At 40.1% G+C, this 27408-nt stretch overlaps 1 protein-coding gene across 5 annotated transcripts in view; it reads right to left on the bottom strand.

Moving 5' to 3' along the window:
• The window catches only part of PJA2 (praja ring finger ubiquitin ligase 2), a 94419-nt gene that overhangs the window by 9979 nt on the left and 57032 nt on the right, over positions 1-27408 (bottom strand). For 3 of the 5 annotated variants that reach the window (XM_060235620.1, XM_060235618.1, XM_060235622.1), the window contains 3 exons: positions 23310-23495; positions 22366-22477; positions 12084-12125 (listed from right to left, as the gene is read on the bottom strand). In XM_060235620.1, coding sequence (XP_060091603.1) covers positions 12084-12125; positions 22366-22477; positions 23310-23495 — 340 coding nt within the window. The remainder of the gene's footprint in view (positions 1-12083; positions 12126-22365; positions 22478-23309; positions 23496-27408) is intronic. The other 2 variants (XM_060235621.1, XM_060235619.1) reach the window with 1 other exon arrangement.

Here is a 27408-nt window from a genome sequence, read left to right as displayed (position 1 = left end):
AGCAAAACTTTTTCCATTTCTGTTTGCTCTTTTCTTATTCCTTCAGTTTTAATATCCTTTTCCACCAAGCTCTTTATTTGTTGTATTTGGAACCAATCATATTTATTATTCAGCTCTTCAGCAGTTTTCAATTCTATTTTGCCACTTTGTATTTTTAATAGTTGATTATATGACAACCACTTTTCTTCACCCGTCTCAGCTGTTATTTTTATTACTTCTGCTGGCACTCTCCATAACGGTTTTCTCTCATCCCCATATTTCTTATATTTCATCCATGAATTTAGCAAATTGTTTCTTATATAATGGTGAGAGAAAAAACCGTCCATCTTTTTTCCCCATAGTACATATAAGCGTGCCAGCCAAATTTATTTCCATGACCTTCCAACGCTAAGAGTTTTTTGTTTAACAGCATCACCCATTCTTTTATCCACACTAAACAAACTGCTTCATGATATAGTTTTAAATCTGGTAATTGGAATCCTCCTCTCTCTTTTGCATCGGTTAAAATTTTCATTTTGATCCTTGGTTTCTTCCCAGCCCACACAAACTCTGAAATTTTCCTTTGCCATTTATTAAATTGTTTACTGTCTTTCACAATCGGAATAGTTTGAAACAAATACATTATTCTTGGCAGAATATTCATCTTAATTGCAACTATTCTGCCAAGCAATGACAAATTAAGTTTATTCCATTTTATCATATCTTCATCCATTTTACGCCACAGCTTCTCATAATTGTTTTTAAACAAATCAATATTCTTCATTGTTATCTCCACACCCAAATATTTTACCTTAGAGGTAACTTCACAATCTGTTAGCTTCTGCAGTTCCTTTTGTTTGCTTACTTGCATATTTTTACATAGAAGTTTTGATTTGTCTTTATTAATATAAAGTCCTGCCAGTTCTCCATATTCTTGTATTTTAACTAACAACAAAGGAGTTACTTGTATGGGATTTTCATTTATAAACATTATATCATCTGCAAATGCCCTATATTTATAAGTAAATCCTTTTACTTTTAATCCTTCTATTTCTTTGTCTTCTTGGATTTGCATCAGTAAAATTTCAAGAGTCATTATAAACAACAGTGGGGAAAGTGGACAGCCTTGTCTTGTACCTTTGCTAATTGTCATATCTTCTGTAAGATCTGCATTTATACATAGCCTTGCACGTTGTTCAGTATATATTGCTTTTATCATCTTTATAAAGTTTTCCCCCAACTCCATTTTCTCCATTACTGCAAACATAAAGTCCCAGTTTAAATTATCAAATGCTTTCTCTGCATCCGCAAAGAATAATGCAGCTTCCTTTTCTGGATGCCTTTCATAATATTCCACGATATTTACAACAGTTCTAATATTGTCTCTTATTTGCTTTTGGGGAAGAAACCCCGCTTGATCCTCCTTTATAAACTTTATCAAATGATGTTTAAGCCGTTCTGCTAATATTCTTGTATATATTTTATAATCATTATTTAATAGTGAAATTGGTCTATAATTTTTTACATTTGTGACATCTCTATCTTCTTTTGGAATCAACGAAATAACAGCTTCCTTCCATGTATTTGGTATTTTCCCTTTTATTCTTATAATGTTTATCAATTTCTGAAGTTTCAGTATTAATTCCTCTTTGAAGATTTTATAAAATTTAGCTGTATAAATTTGCCTTTCCATTTTTCATTGCATTAATTGCTGCTTCAATTTCTATTTTTTCAATTGGATCATTCAAAACTTTTTTCATATTTTCTGTTGGGTGCTATTTTAATATTTTGTAAATACGTTTCCATTTTTTCTTTCTTTATTTTAACACCCTTAAATAATTTGGCATAGCACTTAAAGAATTCTCTTTTTATTCTTTCCTGATCTACCAACTCTCTTCCTTCAACCACAATTTTATTAATAATTTTACACTCTCTCTTTTTTTTCAGTTGCCAGGCCAAATACTTTCCAGGTTTCTTTGCTCCCTCAAAAGATTTCTGATGTAATCTTTTCAGATCCCATTCCAGTTCTTTATTTAACAAATGTATCATTTGTGTTTGTAATATTGTAATTTCTCTCATAATTTTCTTTTTCCCGGGTCCTTTTCTCAGTTTCCCTTCTTTTTTCTTTATTTCATTTTGAATGTCCAACATCTGTTTTTCTTTTGCCCTCTTTGTCAGACAGTGAAACTTCAAATCAACCAGACCTTGAATTGATACAAAGTTTAGGCTTTATTTGAAAATCCATAGCATCTGAACGAAGGAAGATTGGAACTGATACAGTGTTGTATACTAGAGTATGTCTTAAAGAATTCTACATCAAAGGCTACTATGCAAAAACCACATTTCTAAACACTGCTGGGTCAAGGTGCGAGATTTCACACGGTCATTCCTTCTTATCTCATTGTTGTTGCCGCTTCACAGGGATGGCTGAACTGCCATCCCTGGAGGCGCTTATCTTCAAAGGAAGGTGGCCTTTGTTAGTTTCAGGGAATGGAAGATTGGAAGCTCTTACCGTGAAGCTTCCTTCTCGGTGGTCCTGGAGTGGGACGGTCCTGAACTGTTGGGAGTAGGCTCCTCCTCCATAACAGGGTCGTTGATCGCTTGATCCGGCCTGGGGGAGGGGCCGCTCCCTTAGGACCCCTTCAGTCCATAGAACAGCCATGCTCCCCCAACGGCATAAATCTATAAAACAAAACTCTGCATCATAGGAACAAAGCACGCGGAGACCATAAAGATGCAACTCCATTTTAATAACTGCAACCAGCCGAAATAATGGCAAACAGCCAGACAACAAACCTTCGCCACCAGTGCCCCAGTACCTCCCGCGACCAATTCACATTGCTATCTGCCTAGAGGAAGGTACCACACCGGGTGGGATGGACCGTCCCACTCCAGGACCACCGAGAAGGAAGCTTCACGGTAAGAGCTTCCAATCTTCCGTTCTCCGGTGGTCCCTGGTAGTGGGACGGTCCTGAACTGTTGGGACATACAAAAGCAATATGTACCCTGGGCGGGAACCTGTACCTTCAATGTATGACTTGCTGTAACACCCTGCGACCAAAGGCCGCCTCAGCCACTGCCCACCTATCCACCCTATAATGCCTGGTGAATGAATGGACAGAACTCCAGGTAGCTGCCCTACAGATGCCTTCTAGAGATGAGAAGGACTTGTATACTGCAGAAGTAGCCGCCCCCCGTAAGGAGTGCGCCGTGACGCCTCCTGGAGGCTCCAACCCTGATGCTGCATAAGCAGAAGCAATACACTGCCCAAACCACCTGCTCAGAGTTGAGGGAGAAATTGGTTTCCCCAACGAGGGGGAGGAAAAAGAAACAAACAAGGACTCCGACCTCCTAAAGTCCTTGGTTCTATTTATATAAAAACTCAAGGCACGTCTCACGTCTAGTCGGTGCCATTCCTCTTCCCTCTCGTGCTTGGGATTAGGACAGAATGAGGGTAAAACCACATCCTGAGAATGGTGGAAAACTGAATTCACTTTGGGAACAAACGTCGGATCAGGTCTCAACACCACCCTGTCGTTATGAAAAGTACAGAGGTCTTTATCCACTGATAGGGCCTGTAACTCGGATACTCTGCGGGCCGAAGTTATCCCCACCAAAAACAACGTTTTAAGAGTAAGATCCTTCAGGCTACAGGTGGCCATGGGCTCGAAAGGTGCATGGCACTACGCCTTCAGCACCACGTTTAACCTCCAGGTAGGAAACCTATGTGCTGTAGGGGGATTTAACAAGGACACTCCCCTTAAAAAATGCTTAACATGTGGATGCCGTGTCAAAGAACCCCCTTTCTTAGTTCCACGCACCGCCGAAATAGCTGCCACCTGTCTACGAAGGGTATTAGTGGCCAGCCCCTTATCCAAGCCCTCTTGTAGGAACAGCAACAGCTTCCGGACTGGTAACCTCAAGGGATCCCATCCCCTTTCGTCACACCAACTAGAGAACACCCGCCAAGTGTTATTATACACCCGAGTGGTAGAGCCCTTCCTAGAAGCCAGCATAGTGTCAATCACTGTGGAGTCAAACCCCAACCTAACTAACTGCGCCTGCTCAACCGCCACGCAGTTAACTGCAGCCTGTCCGGTTGAGGGTGAAGTACTGTCCCTTGTGTCAGCAACGTCTCGGAAACTGGGAGACGTCAAGGCTTTTCCGTCGACAGCTGTAATAGATCCTGAAACCACCCCCGTCTCGGCCAGAAGGGGGCTATCAGCACCAGCTCCGCGGATTGTTGGAGAACCTTGTTCACCAACCGAGGAATCAGTTGCAATGGCGGAAAGGCGTACAACAGGCCGTCCGGCCAGTCGCAGTTGAGAGCGTCTACGCCCTCCGCCTGATCGTGGTTCTGCTTGGCAAAAAACCGCCGCACTTGCCGATTGTCCGCGGTTGCAAACAAGTCCACCGCCACTCTGCCGTATCTGCACTGAAGAGACTGGAAGACCCTCGTGTCCAAAGACCATTCCGTCTGATCCAGCCGTTGTCGGCTGAGCCAGTCCGCCAGCCCGTTGTCCTTTCCGGCTACATGCACCGCCTTTATGGACAAGAGATACCTCTCTGCCCAATTTAACAGACTGTTGGCCTTGCTGCACAGTTTCTTGATTCTGGTCCCGCCTTGTCGATTGACGTAGGCTTTTGCTGTCACATTGTCCGTCTTCACCAACACGTGACGCCCCTGTAGCGAAGTCTGGAAGCGTAACAACCCTAGACGGATCGCCCGCAGCTCCAATAGATTGATGCTCTGTCGAGACTCCAGTAGAGACCACTGACCTTGACACATCACCCCTTGAGAATGCGCTCCCCATCCGGAGAGACTGGAATCCGTCGTCACCACTATCCTCTGTGGCTCCTTCATCGCGACCCCCTGTTGAAAACAGGATGGTTCCAGCCACCACTGGAGTTGCCGCCGCAGCTCCGGCGGAAGAAGCACCAGCCTGTGCAGCTTGCGAGCTATCACATGCTGAAAGGGAATCAGAAAACATTGCAGAGGCCGTAGATGGAAATGCGCCCAAGACAGCACATCCTGGCAAGAAACCAGCACCCCTAACAACTTTGCTAGAGTCATCACAGGAACCTGAGTCAACGCCAACACCTCCTCCAGCAAGGCCCTGAGCTTCACCTGTCGTCCTTCCGACAAAAACACTCTGTGTCTCGAGTATCGATCAGGACACCCAGATGCACTTTCGCCTGCACGGGAACAAGGTTGCTCTTTGCTCTGTTGACCACAAACCCGTGGTCCTGCAGCACCTGCACTGTCCATTCGGTGTCCTCCAGACTCTGCTGATGCGAAGCGGCTCTGACCAACAGATCGTCCAGGTACGGATGAAGAGCCACGCCCCCCATCCGTAGATGAGCCACCAACGCCACCATGATCTTCGTGAACACTCGCGGGGAAGACTTGAGCCCGAAAGGCAAAGCCCGGTATTGGAAGTGCTTCCCATCATAGGCGAACCTGAGGAACCGTCGGTGACTTGGTCGAATGGGCACGTGCAAATAAGCCTCGGACAGATCGATTGACGTCAGATACTCTCGCTCCTGCACTGCCAAGAGAATGGAACGCAAAGTCTCCATTCGGAACTTTTTGGTCTTGACAAAACGGTTGACCCATTTCAGGTCCAGAATGGCCCGAGAATCGCCATTCTGCTTCGGAACCAGGAACAAGATGGAATACACCCCGAGACCCCTCTGAGTTGGGGGTACCAGTTCTATGGCCCTGATGTCCAGAAGATGCTGGATAGCGCCCAGCATCCCCAGGTGCTTGATCGGATCCTGCTTCCTCAGGACTGGACGAAACCTCTGACGTAGGAAGAATTCCAGTTCTAAGGCGTAGCCCTTGGAGACCGTGTCAATCACCCATTGGTCTGCAACCGAAGCCTTCCATTGAGCTGCAAAAAACTGAAGCCGCCCTCCGATAGGAAGCAGTTCCGGCCTTGTGGCATAGTCATTGTGACCCTCCCTTTTTGGAGTCACTCTTATTTCCTTTGTCACTACGGCTAGAAAAGGGTTTGGCATCCCTACTGCGAGACTGCCACTTCCCTTGAAAGGGCTTGAACGACGCGGGCCATGAGAACTTCTTAGAGTCCCAAAAGGGCTGAAAGGGCTTCTTAGACTTAAAGTTCTTCCTCTTAGAAGGCAAAACCTTCTTCTTGTCCTTCCCCTCAACCAGGAAGCGTTCCAATTCGTCCCCGAAGAGACTAACACCCTTAAATGGAACAGCTGCCAGTCTGGCCTGAGCCGCTGCATCGGCATCCCAGGTTCGAAGCCAGACGTTCCTGCGCACTGCTACACTGCAGGCCACTGCCCTAGCAGACAACTGCATAGCGTCCAAGGTCGCATCTGCGATAAATGCTGTGCCCAGGGCTATTTTCGTGAGCTCGTCTTTGAACTCTTTCGGCGCATCACTATCTGTGGATGCCAAATTAGAAGCCCAGGTATATACTGCACGAGCAAACAGGGAGCCCGCTGACGAAGCCCGGATGGACCAAGCCGAAGCTTCAAAATTTTTTCGTAGAGCCTGTTCCATCCGCCTGTCACAAGCATCTTAGGTAGCCCGTCCGCATCCATAGGCAGCACCGATGTGGATAACAAACTATTTACAGGATCGTCCACTAGGGGCAATTTCAGACGCTTAGTAGCCTCTGGGTTCAAACCATACAGTTTGGAAAACAGATGTGGATTAGATTTTGGCTTCGCCGGGTGCTCCCATTCCGCTTTAATCAGACTAAAAAAGGGGGCGGGCAAGGGAACACCGGTCTGAGAAACCCCCACTTTGGGCATCATTTTCCCCGACCCTGAAGGTAATTCCGGGTCTAACTCTGCTTTCTCTTTGGGAGTGGTTGTGAAGTCCAGTTCCCTCAGGACCTTAGGAAGGAGCTTGGAATAATACTCCACTGGGAACACCCTAGACTGCACAGAGGGAGTATCATCCTCCTCCTCAGAGAGTTCTCCCTCCTCTCTAGCAGAAGAGTCCACCGAGGAAGCAACCTCCTCTTCCTCCTGCGAGCTATCACTAGGAGACTCCAAGCCCTTACTCAATCTTGCCTTCTTAGGGTCTGTAGGGGCTGTGGCAAAGTCTAAAACTGCTTGCCTCTTCCTCTTCTGAGAGTGAGCACGCGCAGCAGTGCCTTGGGCCAGGGCAAATTCCTTGCTAAGTTCCCTTTTTAACCAAGCGAGTAAATTCAGCTTGGCATTTTCTCCAGATAAATCCGGGTCAGAGTCCTCACGATCCCTTTCAGAAGCTGAGCCAGAGTACTTAGGCATGGAGAAGTCGCTGTTTGATCCTGTCCCCTGTTCCTGTTCGTCAGCCATCTCAGCTCCACAGGAGGCTGAAACGAAAGTGAACACAAAAAGGGGAAAAGGAAATTGCCATTTCCAGGTTAACAGCCTGCCATGGCGATCCCTACAGGGCGACAACAAACCAACCCCGACCTCCCCCCCCCCCTTCCCGGCCACGCGCCGCGTGCCTGGAAAGGAGAGGCCTGATTAACTAACATTCTACCCGCTCCCGTTCAGGAAGACGGGAAAAGGCCAGCTGCAAAATTCCTGGGTGGGCTGTCCTCCTTACAGCAGAGCCCGTCCCAAGAATAAGGGCAGAGCGCGTCCTGAAGAGCTTCCCGCTCTCTCTCCCAGACAGCTTACCTACACACGAGTAAACCGCTGTCTGAAGCACTCGCCAAAGTCTTCTGCCGGGTGAGACCGGGCCCTGGTCGTCTGCACTACGCCAGCCAGCGCTGCGTGGGACCAGACTGTTGGCTTTGCCGCTCACGCCGTCCCCGCTTGAGCAGGCATAGGAAGGGGCGACCTCGTTTCCCTCTCTCCGCGGCAGCCGCTGCACGAGCCGTTTTTTTTGTTAGGCAAAGCCTAACGCTTGAGACCCTGGAGAGCCGCTGCCAGTCTGAGTAGACAATACTGACTTTGATGGATCGAGGATCTGATTCAGTATAAGGCAGCTTCATATGTTCATAACGCTGACGGCGAACCTCTCTGCCCGCCGCCGATTGCGGCTGAAGTCAAAAGGCAGAGACCTTTAAGGAAAAAATTTCGTCCCTCTGATCAACGTGACTCACAGGCACAGCGAACACGTCCTGTTCTTTCAACAGGGCCGTTTGGACTGAAGGGGTCCTAAGGGAGCGGCCCCTCCCCCAGGCCGGATCAAGCGATCAACGACCCTGTTCCGGAGGAGGAGCCTACTCCCAACAGTTCAGGACCGTCCCACTACCAGGGACCACCGGAGAAAGGAATGTTCACACCAACTGTTAGTAACATTCTGGGCCTCTGCTTTGATATGCAAGGGTTTTCTCAGGGTTAGTATTATGGGTTAGAAAATGGAGTCGGTAAGGCTAAGCATCTCATCACAGTTATATTCCATTGTCTGACACTCTTGTCTTTATTATTCATTGTAATCAATGTTCCTCTCATTACTGCTTTATAAGCATCCCACACTGTTTGAAATTCTATATCTTCTTTATCGTTTATTTGGAAGAAAACTTTAGTTTCATTTTCTAGAGATGTCACTATTTCTTTATTCTGTAGTAAATCATTTAACCTCCATCTTCTCGACTTTTCAGACAATTTTGTAATCCACATTATTGAGTTATGATCAGCCCGTATTTTAGGAAAAATCTCTATTTTCTTTGTTATAAGGCCTAAATCCTTAATGCCCCACAAATGTCAATTCTGGAAAAAGTATTATGTCTTGCTGAAAAAAAAGGTATAGTCCCGTACTTCAGGGTTAAATTTTCTCCATATATCTTCCAGGTTTTCTTGTTTGACCAATTAAAAAAAAGACTTTGGCAATTTTCCTTCCTTATTTTTTTCCCCAGACGTATCCAATGTATTCTGGATTGTTCCATTAAAATCTCCCATTAACAAAACTTGATCATATATCACTTCATCAAATTGTTGTATGATGTCTTTTAAAAAAGCATCCTTTGCTCCATTTGGTGCATACAGTCCCAATAACAACTTTTTTTTGCATTTAATATTATTTCTACTGCTACAAATCTTCCATTTTTATCTTTAAACACTAATTTCGGCTCCAATTCTTGTTTAATATAAAAAAATCACTCCCCTTTTCTTCTGTTCAGCCAATGAGTGAAATTCTAGTCCCAATTGCTTATTCCATAAAAATTTATAATCCTTTTGTTTGATATGTACTTCTTGTAAACAAATTATATTACAATTTTGCTTTTTAATCCAATGAAACGTTGCCTTTCTTTTTTGTGGTGAATTTAGTCTATTTACATTCCAAGATAATAATTAGTAATACATAATGGTGCAAATTTTTTATGTTCTTCACAAAATCTACGCAGTTCCTGTGTGTTTGTAATTGCAATCCTTTTTCCTTGAAGTTCAAAGCTCAAACCTTCAGGTATTATCCATCTATACCTCATTTCACTATCCTGTAATTTTTCTGTCAGTTTCTTGTATGCTCTTCTGTCATTTATCACTTGTCTTGGCAACTCCTTCATAATTCTTACTCTGCTGCCTCCCACTATCAATGTCGTTTCAAAGTTTTTATTCATGATCTTTCCCACCATTTCTTTTGTCATATATCTTATAACCACATCTCTTGGTAGATTTTTTTTTTTTGCCATAAAGTGAGTTCACTCTATACATATAGTCATACATATTTCTAGTCCCTTCAGGATCTTCCTCCAAAAATTCCGCAATTATTTTTATTATATATTCTTTCAAATCAGTTTCTTCATCCTCAGGTACTCCTCTCAGACATATCTGGGTCTCCATCAATTTGCAGTCATGAATTGCCACTTTTCCTTGTATTTTTAACATAACAAGGTGGAATCATGTACTTTCACTCTCCCTTCCACCTCTTGCAGTTTCTTTGATGTTACCACAGTCTCATTTCTGAGGTCTTCTATATCTTTTTTTAGCTCTTCAATATATTTTCTAATTTCTTTTTTGGAAGCAGTTATCATCTCCTTCATCCCTTTCATTATCCTGGCTTCCATTGCATCTAATTGGTCCTGCATTTTCTCCAGTGAAGCAGTCCTTGCTCAGGTTTGCTTGTGGTCTGACATGTAAAAACACCGAAAAATTTTACCTCACCAAATTAAATTTCAACTATCAGGTTTAAAAGAGTGAAGCTTGCTTTCTTCAATAAGCCTAATTTCACCGTCCTCAGAGCCTCCTGGGCTCAGATATTAATTTTTAACGTTTTTATTTTATCCAAAATGGTGGTCACAACTTTCTGCCTCACTTAATTTTTTTTTCTTTTTTTCTTAGTGGCTTCTAAAAGTTATCAACAATAACGTCTAATAGCATTTACCTTATAACGTCACCTCTGTTGGCTCCCCAATTTTTAATGTCCCGAACACTTCAAAATTTTTATTTAAACTTTTAGCCTCCTTGCAATGGCCGCTGATGTTTTTCTATGATATTATAGTCTTAGAGTAGGCTGGCTGCTTCAATAATTTCCCTTTCCATCCAATGCTTCTTACTTTACTTGCCTCCAGATCCCGTTTTCGCTAGTAGAGAGATCTCACGATACTTGACGTATTTCCTGTGTTGATTGTGGGAGCTGCAGTTCTATAATAATGGGGCTTTTTCTCAAAAACCACAAGTAGACCAAACAATAAATTCCTTTCCACTTTTTAGCACTGTCCTTTAAATTTCGCCCCCTCTCCCCTTCTTCTTCCAAGCTTTCTAGATTTAAATTTCCCACATTCTGATTTTATTTTGTTTAACTTTAATTGGTCCCGGAATGAAAGACAGCGATCAGTACCTTTTCTGTAGTTATCCAGATCAACACCGGTCTTGTGTAGCTTTAGATGTTTAGTAGTATCAAAGAAGATTAGAATCCTGTCGAGCTTATGTCAAATAAATGACTCTGGAAATTTCTGCAAATGATGAAAATGCTACTGGTCTCCGGAGACCCCTCAAAGCCTCAAAGGAGCCCCCCCTCGGGACTCCCTTTTAGCCAAGGTAAATGTCCTCAAAGTTTCCTGTGCATATCTTGGACTGATCTCTGACTGAGAAAAGTAGGCAGTAGGCATTAAATTGCCTCCCACTACCCCGAACAGAAGTTCCAGCCTGCTCCCTTCTGAGAAGTTCAGCTTGGCATTTTCCAACCCCGGAAGTCAATAGTCCAGGCAAACTCAATCTCATCAGATCTTGGAAGCTAAGCAGGGCTGACCTTCACAAGTACTTGGCAGGGAGACCTCCAAAGGAATACCAGGACTGGGACACAGAGGATGGCAATAAAAGCCACCTCTCTGAAAAACATTCAGGCCTCAGTAGGGGTTGCCAGAGATCACCATGGCTTCAAGGCATGCAAGCGCACACACACACCTAAAAAAGCAATAGTGTTTGTGAGGTAAGAACATATGAGGTCATTTCACATTTCTTTCTACTATACAGAACTCAAATAACATATGTGTACTGAAAGAACTGTCACATCAGTGTCACTGGAATGACAATTTCCAGTTATGTTAAAGCATCAATGTCTTGAGCCAGTTTGGTGTAGTGGTTAAGTGTGCGGACTCTTATCTGGGATAACCGGGTTTGATTTCCCACTCCTCCACTTGCACCTGCTGGAATGGCCTTGGGTTAGCCATAGCTATCAAAGGACTTGTCCTTGAAATGGCAGCTGCTGTGAGAGCCCTCTCAGCCCCATCCACCTTACAGGGTGTCTGTTGTGGGGGGAGAAGACATAGGATACTGTAAGGGAGAAGGGCGGGGTATAAATCTGCAATTCTTCTTCTTACAGAGTTTTTGTAGCAGGAACTCCTTTGCATATTAGGCCACACGGCCCTGATGTAGCCAGTCCTCCTACAGCTTACAGTAGGCCCTGTACGCTCTTGGAGGATTGGCTACATTAAGGGTGTGTGGCCTAATATGCAAAGGAGCTCCTGATACAAAAAAGCCCTGGTCTTACATTATATTATCTCTAAGAAATACTGGAATACTCATGACTATTTATCTGGCACGCAAAGCTTGGAAATGGGCTTGTAAATGTCACTGCCTCTTGCAGAAAAGAAGGTCACTCGGACAACACACACAAAATTCTAACATCCTCACATATTAAATACATTGCCAACATTCTTTTTCTGTAGATAATCAGAAATTACAGGTACCTGTAGACGCTGATAAGTCATTTCCATGAACATGCTTGTTACCTGAATTTGAAAAGATCTAGATTAGTGAACAGGAGGAGTACAGCTTTCTTGTACTCCATACTAAAATAGTCAAGATTCTCTTATGTGAAACTTCAGTTCTGTAATCAATGTGACTCAAAACATGTGAAAAACTGTTTTTTCAATGGAAAAAATCCATGTGAACCAACATGGCTTAATTTCAGATCTAATGCTCAATGATAAGCTATGTCAAGTTTAAGATGCCCCATATGTGGCATTCCTCCCCATGGCAATTTAGTAATATTTAGTTATTTTTTAAAATTTGGAGGCCCCCTCATAATCTGAGGCCCTATCACTACACTCTGATTCAATGTTGCATCTAAACTGAAGTTATCAGGTTGTTATCCCACTTCTTTTTACAGTATGTATAATATGCAGGGATTTTACCTAGAAGTAACCAGCAATGCATCTATTTCACATATCATGGTCTTCTTTTTTTAAAAGAAGAGATTAACAGAAAGACCTTGCCTTATTAAGTGACTATTTGTAGGTGGAGTTTGCATTATTTATCTCATGTATTAAAGCCTGTTTTGGTACTATTACTTCAGCAATGTTAAATGCTTGTATAACTTCTCCCACTCAGAAAAAAAGCTACCAACATAGTATTTATTTTCTTTAAGTATCATTCTTTGGAAAGCAATCACTTTTCAAAAGAGAAGCAATTAGATATGTTGACAAAGGGACAAAGTAGGTGCTAGACTACTGACAACTGCAATTTTTTCCTTGAGCACAACCTATTTAAATCATGTTTCAGTATTTTCAAAGACTTCATATAATGCTGACAAACAGTTTCAGGCATTCCACTGTTCAAAGCAGTCCCTTCACAGCACAAAGTTCAGGAAACTCAACGATCTTCTAGAAAGATTGTTAGACTTACCAAAAACAGTTCTCTCCCTATAAGAAACGTGAAACATGGCATGAAATGCAGAATCACTTGGATGTGAAAAAGTAAACATACAAGAGTCCTTGGCAAAAGGCCAAATAACTTGTTTGAAATCTAACTGAAATGGATGGAAGTTACCTGTTTTGAACACCTGAAATATTGTACTAGCACTAAAGTAAAGTTGGCTTTTTATTTTTCATTACTAAGCCTTTTGTTTGATAATGTTTTTCTAATTCTGGCTGAAGTATTTGAACTTCTCTTACATTATGGTCTTCAGCAAATGAACTAGGGAAAAGGAATTTCACTTCTTGATGCCATTAAGCAAACTACCACACAACACATATAGTATTACACGTACTATAGTTTCAATTTTAGCATTGAATAATTAGTTCCTTAAATATGCTAAGAAATAATGTTTCTGTACATGCAAAATATCCAACCAATTGAAGTTTTCCATTTTTCAATAAGCTTCAGCATTACCAAAGTCAAATAGGAATTTGAGTGGGAATATAAATGAATTGTATTCAATTTTCATTAAAAACTGTGATTATTGCTAATCAATGAAAATGGTTTCAATCTGGATTAATTTATATAAGAAAAACAAGTATGAACAGTGTTTATGAATTTGTCATTTTGTGGCATAAATATTTGTATATTTATTTGTTTAATTTATATCCTGCCCTCCCCGCCTAAGGCAGGCTCAGAGTGGCTCACAAACCAAGGGTTGACACAAGCACATTAGTGTGACCGATAAGATAAAACAACAATAAAAGCATAAAACATAATTTTTTTAAAAAACATTTGCATGTGCTACTATCATAATTTCAGGCAGCGATTTTCATTCTGGTGGTTAGCTATACTCAGTATAGTGTGATGACCTTTGGTTTAGACAAAGAAAGTGATTCTGATTTATATTAAAGCAAGTTAGTTTTGACTCAATATTTGTAGTTGTTTCCTTCTATAAAATAAGGTATGCAAAACAAATCAATTCATAAATAATTTAATTAATTCTAGAAATTTGTTTTCTCCTGTCCAACAGTAAAGTCTGACTTAGCTGAGCAAGTATTGCATAACTCTAATTATAACCTGTCTGAATCTCAGCAGTGTTTCCAACTCTTATGTAACAATGTCAAGGGACTTTTTTTTTGTTTAATTAGATATTAACTATAACTTGGTGAATTCTGTTTATTTACAGGCTGAGAATGGCAGTACAGTTTTTAATACCTAATACATCATTTGTTGTTATTAAAATCTTCTATTCCCTTTTTAAAAAGCATTTATGACTGAGAGTGTTGCATTTCTGATGAAAACTTGCACCTCAGAAATACAGAATTTCAGCAAAAGCATGAGATTTATCTGCTATTTAAGAATCCCTGAGAAGTTATCTGTAGACGGAAAAGTAAATCTAAAATACCTTGTGACTATTTTATTATAATATAAACACAACTAACACACTATGCTGATACCTCAGACTTCTACCACAAAGCCACAGCCCACAAAAATCTTACAAAAAAAGATCTTACATATCTAAAATAATGCTTTGGCTTGGACAACTTTACCTGCACCTTTAACCTTTTTCCATTTCACATGGCCTCATTCTAGGCAATGTTGATTCATTCTGGATCTTCCTTACTTTGTTACCTCATTTATTGGGGACCCCCCCTCCCCGATCTGTATTATTCATTCATAGCATAACATGCTGCTGTTTCATTAAATACTAAGCTAGCTTAATTGACTGGTTGTTTTTAGATTCCAAAAATAACTGACTGAAGCACCAGGAATGTGAACAAAACTGCATTAATACAGGAGCAATGATGAATGACTACAGGGAATCTAAGGAGCATATGGAGGGATTGCAGATGATCACTGAATATTATTAAAAACAGTAAGAATCTCTGTACCACTCAAAGGATTGTGACAAAATTCTCTATGTATCTAAGATACATTCCCAAGGCAAAAAATAAGAAATTGAAGAAATTACTAGGTTTGTGATCATTTTAGAAACAAATGGCAGAAAAATTCTCAGTTTAAACAAAGTGGGATTTGGTTTCAATTCAAACTAGGAAGTTTCCAGCCAACCTTTGTATATTGGAGCAGGACTCTGGATTATTTTTTAAAATTTGGTAAATATTAATGATTTACTGTGTTCAATAACAAATCTAGAAATTCTACCCTTAATTAGTGGTAATGAAATGTTCTTGCATTTTTCACTAAATCTAGTTATTTTAACAAGTTCTGGAAGACACATTACGATACTACAATATGAAATTAAATAACATCAAATAAACTGTTGTATTGATATAAGAATATGAGATATCTAATTTTGATATCTCTGTTTTCAAAGGAAATGCAAGAGATTTTGTCATCTTTTTTAAAGGAGTCGAAAATTTTGCCTGACCTTGATAGCAATAGAAAAGCTTCTGTTTGCTAATGATCCCACTGCTCTTTCAAGGGTTAGGGATTAATCTTATCATGCTCAATTTTGGAGGCACTCTCTTTCCTTTTATAATACAGCTCTTTTCACCCACGTTGGGGGATCTCACTGCAGTCACAAAAGTTTTTTTTTTAATTTTAAGCTGAGTTGCTAGAAGTAGGATGCCAGTGATCTAGTGATATACGAGTCTTTATCTTGTAGAAGAAAAGAAAGCCTCTGATTAATATTTGTGAGCTCATTTTTCTCATGTATTGAGGTAATCAATCTCTGTCTCTCCTCACTGAAACTGAGACATTTGGTAACTAGATGAGCCAAGGTACATATCTTCGCACTATTGCAGAAACACCAGTGTTCTGAAAAAAGAACACCCAAAAAGTTACCTTTCATTTCTGGAGTTAACATGGCATTCAATCAAGCAGTCAAAAAAAAATATTGATATCGGGGAACTTCAAATATGCTGGTAAGATAGCTGGAGATTTCAAGTCCACTGTAGGCAAGGGAACATACCCTTCTTATTTGGTGATTTGTGCTTCTGAAATCTAGCATCAATAGCTGGGGGGTTTTGACCTTTGAAATGTAGTTTTCTCACTTCTCAACCAGAGTAGTAAAGGTGAAGAAAAGCCTAGTTGTTCCAGTTTCTGATTGACCAGTCTCTTCCATTTACTCTGGAAGGGATCTTCTTCTAGTCTAAAAAGGAATTCAGTTAAAAAGAATCTTGATCCTCAGTCTAAATTCATCCAGTCAAGCTACTGATGCTAATGAAGAAATTTCAAATTCTTGGTGAACAGCTATACTGGATACATGCTTTGGTAACATGATTATTTCCCCAGAAATTTTAATAAGAAAGGACCAATAATCTCAGACATACCTTCTACCCACACTCAGGCACCATGAAGTATCATTTGATTAATTTTAACCAAAAAATCCTTATAGCTGGGTAATATTTCTCTCCTTCTGCGTGGAAAAAAAAGTGTCAAAACATTAAAATATGGTGTTATAAGAGGTAGATTGGAATGGATTTTTCCAAGTTAGGTCTTGGGAAATTATCATTCCTAAATATTTAAATGTTACTCATTCAGTGTTCAATCATCCTCCAGTCCTTTTGCTTCAGTCCGCACCCTCTTGCAAAGACAACTACTTTTGATTGAGCATTTATAATTAAACCTTTGTCAGCACAGTAGGAGCTAAAATATGCATTTCAACCCTATTGCAGTATCATTGGTATAAATTAGAATTGAAAGATCTTGATCATTAAGGGTAGGTGCAAGTTGAGTAGGTCCTGAAATTGCTTTGACAATGTCATTGATATGAAAATTAAATAGGTAAAGGAATAAAAGAGAACCTTACTGAACATCTTGAAAGGTTGGCATAGAATCTGTAGTCTGGCCTTCAGGCCTACATATGATTTTCACTTCTGTGCCTTGATATAATCTAGTCAATAGCCACAGCAAGCATCTGCTGATTGCAGTTTCCTTTAGTTTCTACCATAGTCTGGTTCTAGAGTTGCTATCAAATGCTGAGTGAAAGTCCATGGCTACATATATTTGATTATTTACTGGAAAAGTATACTTCCCAATCAAATAGGCTAGAACCAGGCAGCAATCAACTGCAGAGCATCCTTGGCAGAACCCACCTTTTTTCTCACTCAGAATTTCTGACTTCTCCATCCATTCTTTCAATCTTATTCTTAAATAAGCTTCATATAGTTTCCCAGTAACTGAGAGGAGGATAACTGGGCGATAGTTCTGTGGGTCCTGCTCTTTTCATTTATTCTTGAAAACTGGTACCAGATAGAAGGAATATACCCTGAGTTATTTATCACAGAGAACAGAGGGGTCAAAACTTCTTCCCACCACTTTGGGTTTGATTGTAATAAATCCACTGGTACTCCATCCATTCCTGATGCTTTCCCTAATTTCCTGTTCTTTATTAGGTATGCAATGGTCTCAACTGAACTGGTAGCCAAGGTTCCAGTTCCCCAATCTCAACTAAATGTTCCTCTTCTATTTATCTGGCTATGTCCTCTTGATATAAACCGCTGAAAAAGGAAACCGTATATCTGGAGAGATACAAAAGGGAATAAAAGAAATATTCTTGACACTGTTGTTCACAATATGCCAGAACTGTCTAGTGTTTCCATCATGGAGGCACTTCAAGCATCTCTGAAGCCCAGTGATTCTGAACCCATTTTTCAGCAAGATCCAAGGAAGGTTGTGTTTGTATGCACACGCATACAGGAAATGACATAAGAACAAAAAGCAATAGTACAATTGCTCTTATTTTATGTTTATGTTTACTTAACCTGGGGCGCAGTAATGGATGTGGGAGAGGCTTTGATGCTGCCGCTTAGTTGAAACTGGATAGGTGTAGACCTGAGCGGATAATTGGAAGTCCTGTTTAAGAATTTTATATATTTTAACAAATCTGATACAAGCTAATGTATATAAATATATTCCTTTGGAAAGAACAGAAATAATAATGAAGTAAACAAAAATAACTTAGATATTAATTAACCAATAGTGACCAGTAATGTATAGAATGCAAGTATGCCATTTGAATTATTTTTACACAAAAGACAATGCAATATAATCAAATACAGATATTTTTACAAGTTAGGCATATTAATTCTGACCATTCTCATTACAGAGCAAAAGTCAAAGTTAAAATTAAGCTGATGAAGTAACACTTCCTTTATAAATAATTTATTTAAGTAAATTATTTTGAACTTTATACTTACAGAGGAGCAAAGGGTTCATAAGGAATCACAGGGAAAAAGATTTAGAAATTCCTTCCTCAACTCCCAAAATCTCCAACTCAAACATTCTATGAGACCTTAGGGTCTTATTTAGGCTTTAGGATCCTCCTCGTTTTCACTTTAATACTCAGCTGCAATCAACATTCTAGGTTCCTGGAACAGCTTCAGCCCTCAGCAGATCCCTTCTTCTCCTCTTTGTTAGGGGAGCAGGGAATTCTTTTGGTGAATTAACAAAGATATTTCCGCATACCTTGAAGTATGCAGAAAGCTCTACCCTGCCTATGAGTGGAACTGGTTTTGCTGCTTTCATGGTTGGCACAGGGTCATCCTCTGTATTATGAGAGACAGCGATTTTGAATATTATGATAGTGTTGGGGACTTTGTAACTGGAATCTGTTTCTCTTAAGCATGACAAGATCTTTAGCATAAATACAAAAATATTAACCCTGCTATTATTTCTTCTTCAAGAGCAGCCATAAGTTCTCACATTCTCAGTCATTTTAATGTAATAGCCAGATAGAACAGTAACAGAGTTAGTGGAAGATTAACACCTCGTGTAATTTTAGAAACCTTACAGGCAAATGCTCACCAGGAATCTCAACGCCACTGCTCCAACTAGGGCTGAGAGAGCAACCAGTGCAAATAAGAAAAAGCATTTGGGCTGGGGGAGAATCAACTGGCAAGTATCAGTCATGACAACTAAACATTCACCATCCTAAACATGCCAAGATGGGCAAAGCACTCACCATTCTTATGGCCACGGAGTCATTTCTACTTCTTTAATATGATGAGGGAAACTGGAGGACTGGCTAAAAAAAATCTTCCTTATTTAACAGGTATAAACTTAGATCCAGGTGGTTAGCCATGTTGGTCTGAAGCAGCAGAACAAAGTTTGAGTCCAGTGACACCTTTAAGACCAACAAAGTTTTATTCAAGGTATAAGCTTTCGTGTGTACGCACACAATTCTTAAGGTACAATGTCATGGGAGAAAACCATTCAACTTAAAGACAGGGTTGGGGAAAACAAATTAGCATATAATACGATGTAGACATTTTGAGACAAAACAGGGACAACAAGCCAAGTGCACAGGGTTAACAGCTGTATGGATTCAACTGATGGGAAGCAACATTTGAAGCAATAAGTATCTCAAAATAGGAGATAATGTGTAAGAGAATCTTTTCTAACTGTGGGGAAATTAACTTTATATTGCCCATCTGCCTCCCCTCAAGTGTGAAGGTAACAATCACTATATGTTGTTATAAATACTATACCAATATGTTGTTCTTAGAGGTGTTGTGCACTTGGCTTGTCCCTGCTTTGTCTCAAAATGTCCACATCATGTTACATGCTACTTTGTTTTCCCCTCAACCCTTTCTATAAGTTTGAATGGTTTTCTCCCATTTCATTATATCTGAAGAAGTGTGTGTGTACACAAGAAAGCTTATACCTTGAGTAAAACTGCATTGGTCTTAAGGGTGCTACTGGACTCTAACTTTATTCTGCAATTAAACCTTGCAACTCTTGCCCTACCAGCTGGGAGGGTGCCTTTCTGACCTTGTCAAGAAATTGATCTTTTATTATGCTGTTATATGTAAGTTTTTGTTAGTACCCATGACTTCAATACTGTAAAGAACCATGTCCCTTGTCTGTAAGTATTATCTGAATATTATCTCAATGACTATTCGTGCTCAACAGGTGAAGCTCCAAATATAAGTATCAAGGACACTAACAGTGGTAGAGTAGGGAATGGAACTAGGAAATGCAGATGGAAGTGGTGGCTGTACACAGCATGCATTTACCAATTCAAAATGAACATCTTTTCACTGAAATCATCTGTTGCAGCTGCTACCATTCACTGTTCATTCTTATATCTCTGTTTCTCTTGTCTCTCAGCAGGCAAACCCTCAGCATGCACCTAGGTAGAATGTCTCCCACAAACAAGGATTTATAAGCAATAGCAACTGATGGAGTTGCTACCTTCCTCTTCTCAAAACCATGGCAGATAACTATGCACCAGATGCAGCAGTACCTGATATCAAGATATGGAGTAAGCAGCCCTGACCTGGATAGCTCAGGCAAGTCTGATCTCATCATATCTTGGACACTAACCAGGGCTGACCTTGGCAAGTACTTGGATTGGAGACCCTCTTGGAATACCAGGAGTGGGAGGTAGAGGCAGGATATATCAAGCCACTTCTCTGAATGTCCTCCATGCCCCAAGTAGGGGTTGCCAGAAGTCTCCATGACATCCAGGCGGGCAAGCAGGTGTGTGCACACACACACAAATACAGAAAATACACCCCCACAAAAAAAATATATATGGAGTAAGCTATTCCTTTTACTCTGTCAACCAACTTTCAAGGACACAAAGCCCTGGAAAGAACACGTTTTGCAATTCTGTCCTGTGGAGTTGCCTCAGATGTCTTCATGATATAAGATGACTATGCAGTCTTCACAGTATGTGTCTTTCCCCTATTTCCTATAAAAACATTTTTTCTAAACACCAAAATGCTAATACAGACATTGTGCACAATAATTCCAAGACAGAGTTAGTAATACAAGGACAACTATATTGGGGATCCAATATCGAGTGAAAATGTAACACAGAAATGCTTTAAATAAATAGTCAGTTTAGATAGCAATTTATTTGTGAATTTCAATCAGCATCCCTTAACTTTCATAAAAGGTAGATTTTTTTTAACATTTTAAAATGCCTGAAGTTCAGCTATAAATATGTTGTGCATATAGTTTCTTGTAAGCTGTCTTTCCCACCCCCCCCCCCATGCCCTCTGCATCAGTTTCCCCAAACTACAAAAGAAAGGTTTCTGAATATTTTTTGCTCAAGCATGGGGGAAGAGTTCTTATCTCTCAATTAGGGAAGGGAACCTTCATGGTTAGGAGGGTTTTTTTGATATTGCTGTTCTAACATTTTCTGAAGATACACATCTCCATAGCTAATAAAATTGTGGTCTATTTCATTTCAAGTTTCTCCTGTTACAGCTACATTCTCATGCAAAACAGGGAAAATGAAACTGACCAAGGCTTCCCTAGCTGTGGAGAAATACAGAACATAAAAAGAAAGGAAAAATGCCTGGCTATGTAAAGCAAGGGAAAAGGAGAAGATGGAAGAATGCCTCAACTGCACAGATACAGAAACAGCACACATAACCAATCTTAGCTGTTTTTAGGAGAGACGTCCTGCAATAATCCATGGTACGATAATTAATCATAAGTAACAAGCAGCTACCGCAGCACTTGCCATGACAAAAGCTGGCCACAGGGCAGAGACAGAACGGCTTGTATTACCAATTGTTTCGAATTGCAAGCTAATCTTGAAGGCAAAGGTTTTAATAGTTCCACTTTTGTGAAGTTCTTGGCATCCATTGTAAGTATTAATCACATCAGCTTGGCTACTTTACTTGGGAAACAGCCTTTTGCCCTACAGATTCTATGACCAGACTTTTCCCAACCATGGAGCTATAGGAGTAAGCTGGCAGTTATAATGACTAGAATAGCAGGCTTCCTTTACTTGTGTTACCTTGACTATTTCCCTGGCAAGACAGAGTTGCACATGATGTTAGCTGTATTTGAATTGTCCAGGGACCGGAATCCAAGTAAAGTCCTGGACCTTGTGGCTATAGGTATGAGCAGTAACCTCCTACTTGGTCTTTCTAACTAGCATGGGTGGCTCTGATGAAGAGGTGCTGCCAGTTGGTAACATACTTACATGTGCATGAAGGAGGCAATATGCTGTCATCAGGGTAATGTAGCTGTTATCATATATTGACTGTCATTATTAATACTGCTGAGGAGCAACAGTGAAAGGAAGGCAGCAAAAAAGTGCATGAATGAACAAGGTCACAACTAGAAAGTGTGGGTAAAACAAAAAGCCACTTTTGGAGCAGCGTTCTAACTTTTCTTTTCATGGTTATCATTATACAGTTGTCCATGGGGCTGCAAATAATGCAAAATATTAGGTTGGGCCTAACAAGCCACCTGGAGTGCTTGTGTAGGCCCCTATGCACATTTTTATATTCGGCATGACAAACACTAAAACACTGACTTCATGATGGGATAAATGGAGACTTAGTATAAATCACATTTTCCCTCAGTTTGTCTTACATCAAGACAAGCTAAAAATAACATTACCTCCATGGCTTGTGCCAAGCGTTCTTCAAGGGCCATGTATGTCAGGAACTGGGGATCTACATAAGAAATGGCTTGAGCAACACCAAGACCATCACCAAATTCATCAAGTAGCCTGGAAGGGAGGGAGTAGAAACAGATTTGAAAAGAAAGTTCCATCTTCCCTTGCAAAGTATTGTATATGCTGGCAGTTTTTCTTAGCTTTCACAACACTAAGCAACATATACTAATGATGCAACCTGAAATATAAAATTGGGCTAGTATGGTCATATTATCAATATGTTATGTTAATAACCACAGTTTCTTTTTAAGGTTCACACTATCTTCTGCTTGGGCAAATGTATTCCTTTTGGTGTGCATAAATGTGCATAACTCCAGGATCAATTATGAACCCAGGATCAATTTTGAATTCCATGTGCATAACTTCAGGATCAATTATGAACATTTTGGTGTGCATAAATCCAGGATCAATTATGAACAGTTTTTAGTAAATCTTTCAACACTGATGCTTCCACATATCCAGATAATTGGAACTATGAAATCAGGCAGAAAGAACACCACAGACTGGCTAAGGAACTGGCTATGTATAAATTCAACAGCTTTAACATCTAGGAATTTCTTCTCTGGTCAGCAACTAGGGAGCGGCAGACTAAATGTTCCTCTTTTCTCCCCTCACCTCCCCCATGAACTGCCAACTACTGCAAGTATGGCAAAGCTGAGAAGACCAGCATGTCATTTTTTCTCCTTCAGCTTGTTCAAGCCTGTCTCTTCACTACCACATCCCCTGTTCCAGTTTGTGCAGTGCAGAGACGGAGGAAACACATCTACCTACAGTGTGACAACTAGAAAGCAAGCAGCACACATATATAACTATAGATTGGCTCCAGAACCCATTACTTGTTAATGTTTATTTTTAAGTATTTCTACAGTAAAGAGAATGCCCATACCTCCACTCCACATCTAAGTCTTCACTCATACTGGAATCATCCTCTAGATTGTTGTTGCCATCCAACATGAAAAAGCCAGGATGTACAAAGTGGCTGACTTGGTCATTTTCCTCATCGCTGCTGCTTTCAAGTTCTTCATGATACTGCAACCAAGGAATCTCACCATCCTCCAGAGAGGTCTGTTCCCTTTATACAAAAATTAGAAAAGCTATACAAAATGAAGGTAAAACTACATGCAAGCAATTTTATAGAGAGCAATCTTCATTTGTGACAAGTGCCCATACTACATCCAAGTGTTAACTGAAAAAACCTAGCAACTATCTACCACAGACAGCACAATCTGAATAAGCATTCAGCAATCACTGAAGAACAGCTAAAATACATTTATACAAAGCAAGCCATTTTAGAAATCAAGAATATATATTTGAAATGACATAAACTATTTCAGTGACCCAGACCAATTCCTAGAATAGTAATGCAAAGCACCACTATCCATCTGTCAAACCCTTTAAAAACCTATTTGTTTGCATGTAGGCAACTTGATATTAAAAATACTCAAAGTAGTGTATTAAAATGTAAACAGCTGCAGTAAAACATCAACAATTCATAAAAACAGCACAGAAATTCTTCAGTTTTCATAAAGCCATCATTAAGAACCTGGAAGAAGGAAGAATCTTTACTCACTCCTCCCACCTCCCGAAAGACAAAAATGATATAGTTACCAGGTGTCCAGAGGCAATAGCCTCCACAAAACTGAGGCAATACTTAAAAGCTCTGCTCTCAATAGATTGCACTCTACCATCAACCTGCAGCAAGGCCTTATTATCAGATCTCAAGATTGTATGTATGGGAGTAGTGCTGGCCCCAAACCATTTTGAACTTAAAACAAGCATCTTAAATTGAAACCAGAAGCATACGAGTAGACAATGAAGCTGTTGGCACATGGATAATATGTGCTCCCTGTGCCTACAGCTGTCAAAATACAGATGACAATATGGAAGTAATGTACATGGGACTTTAAAACTTGTCTCAATAACTTACTAGTATTGTAACATAATCTAACTCCTCTCCCTAATCTTCCATAATGATACCCAGGGACAGCTTGCTACAACACAAACCCAAAGAAAACTCACTGTAGTTTATCATTGCAGGTGAGAAGTTGTTTTAAGTTAGCAAGCTGCTTGTGAGCAAGAATGCTCCATCTCCCACTGCCTGCTTGAGGGAACTGTCACTATCCAGCATGGGATGTAGTAGGTCATTAAAAATACGTTGAACAGGCTTGAGTTATGAGCTGTATGTGACTACCTGCTAAATCTAAAAAAATCTTCTTGCCTGCACTAATAAACTAATGTGCTTTGGTACCAAGGCCTGCAACAAACCAAGATGCCAGTTTTGCACTTATAGATCCTAACAACACCATCAGTGGACCCAGCAACATCAGTCAAACCATCTCAGGGTTCCTACTCATGGTCATCCTCTAATGTGATTTATACCATCATGTGTCAGCAATGCCCTTCCAACCTCTACATTGGACAAACAGGCCAATCCCTATGACAAAAAATAAATTAGAAACCACAACATTCAAAAACAGTGGGGGAGCAATTTTCTTACAAAGGAATTTCAAAGGGAGATCAGAAACAGACTGCTGAATTGCAGTCTCAAGAAACTCAAGACAATGCTTCCTACTGGACTGAATCAAGACCTAGGTTTCCTGTCTCATTACCAATGCTGATTTTGCCATGCACCTAATCCAATCAAGCCTGGTATCATCATTCATCCGCTATTTCATTTGCTTGTTAATGTCATTCAACATTTGAAATCACTCCACTCTCTGAAATATAGGACAGATGGACTCCCATTCTAGTTATATGTGAAAGTGTGATCAGTAATTCATGAAAGCTCATACCCTGCCACCAATTTGGTTAGTCTTTACAGAGCTACTGGACTCTTGCTCTTTTCTAACACTTCCATATCTTGGAGAACAGTTTTGTTTTAAAAATCCTCCCTATACTGCCACCAAGATGTGTGCAATGGGGTTAGGTCCCAACACCACTACTCAACAAGTGTATGTGTAGGGAGACTATAGCACAAAGCACCTTCCAAATGCTCAAGAATGAGCTGCAGGGCCACCCAAGTCACTGCTGAAGTCTACTTTATTTTAGATATTACATCTCTCTTATTTATACTTTATATAATACTGCTTAATATAATAAGGTTTTTCACTTTCCCTTATATCTATCAATGACATACATATTTTTGATAAGTATTTGTTCTTTATTCTTCACTCCTTGCGCTACCAATCTCAGCTTATATTTTTTTCTTAGATCTTCAATTCACACTGGAAAACTGTAGCTACAGAATTCATGCCACAGAATGAGCATGACTACTTCAGCTAATTTCGTTCCTACAGGGCCCAGAAATACATATGAACTTCCAAGATTCTCACCTGTTGTTTTAAATTATTCTAGACTACAAGTGCCTCCCTTCCTCCCACAACATCTTTTGTGCCTTCTGCTGGGGTTATATGACCCACTGGTCTACCTTTTCAAGAAGTATACCTGTCTGTGTGCCTTAGCCTAATTCAGAGTTGCCAAACTGTATTTTATTTAGCCTTCCTACATTAAGAAAACTGCATAAGCCTCCAATATCTGGTTGATTCAGCATCAGTTGGATTTTGTTTGCTTACTGAACAGCCTGTCACCTTTAAGGCCAGCTATAGCAAACTATTTACAAGACCTTATAATATTTTTGTGTGAAGAAAAGATGAGAATAATTTAAGGTAGCTGCTTCTTAAAACCTCTCAGTGCCATGGATTCAAGCACATACAAACAAACCACTTATCCAAGACATTCTGTAACAGTCATGATTTACTGTAATGTAGTCATGCAATATAAAAAAAATAAAACAATTTACCTTTCAACTGCCTCATAGTGTAGGTGGACAAAATTAATAGTTTTAACTACTTTTTTTCCAGTTTAAGAAAAAACCCAATATATTTCAATGAATCATATAATATCTCACTATTTGTGACAGGCTATTCCTTCTTCTTCGATACTAAAAAGCAATTAATATAAAAGCCAATACAAACCCTATTAATGATCTCAAGTACTGTGCAATTGTTTGTACAAGCTTAAACTAGCGCCAATCTTAAGTAAATATGACTAATTTATCAGCTATGTGCTTTCAGTTATCTTTAATACAACAGACTTAATACCTGCCAGAAAGAAAAACTTCAAATATAAATATTTAATATACTCTAGTTCTATTTTTTGAAACAAAAGCTAATTTAATGCAAGGAAGCAAGCAAATACCCCCCAGATATGGAGAACTCCATGAAACATGTCTTGCAGCAGTAGCAACACAGTCTGAGTATCTTAAATAGCAGATCCCCCCTTGATATTTAATATAGCAAACATATATTCTAGAACTGTCTAGCTTTTCTTTGATTTTCTCTTACATTACATAATCAGTGACATTGTTCTTAACACTAACTGACCTTACTGCTACTAAAAAGCTGCAACCCAGCACTCTAATAGCGGGGAGATAAAATGAACTCTTCAGCATTTACAGTGTTCCATCATAGTTTTTGTTTTCTTACAATTTAGTATTTTTGGTCTATTGAACTGAGATTTTTATTTGCCAGATGGAAAATGTACAAACAAATCTACACAGGACACAAAGGAAAAAAAATCATTGTCATAATATTGTTGTCATTCAAATGCAAGTTTTCTAAAAAAGATGAGTATGTGCCTATATTATTGTGCTTCCTCAACTGTCTTGCTTTTAATATGAAACGTGCGTTTTAGAAAAAGACAGGTTGCTTACCTGTAACTGTAGATCTTCGAGTGGTCATCTGTGCATTCACACTCATGGGATATAGCACCTGCGCCGATCCCCCGAAAAAAAAAAAAGCCTGGGATTTTTTCGCACTCGGCACCAGTGAGCATGTGCAGGCGTCCCAGTATGCATGCTCACTGGAGCCAGCATGAGGATCCTGCCAGTTCCTTCTTGATTGCTGGAAGCCCCTAACATAGGAAGACTGTCAGCAGTGGGGAAGGAGGGCGGGTAGTGTGAACGAACAGATGACCACTCGAAGATC

This window comes from Heteronotia binoei, chromosome 4 (assembly GCF_032191835.1).
Source record: "Heteronotia binoei isolate CCM8104 ecotype False Entrance Well chromosome 4, APGP_CSIRO_Hbin_v1, whole genome shotgun sequence".
Classification (NCBI taxonomy): domain Eukaryota; kingdom Metazoa; phylum Chordata; class Lepidosauria; order Squamata; family Gekkonidae; genus Heteronotia; species Heteronotia binoei.
Note: the sequence above shows the minus strand (reverse complement) of the source record. Positions and strands in the feature narration are given on the sequence as shown.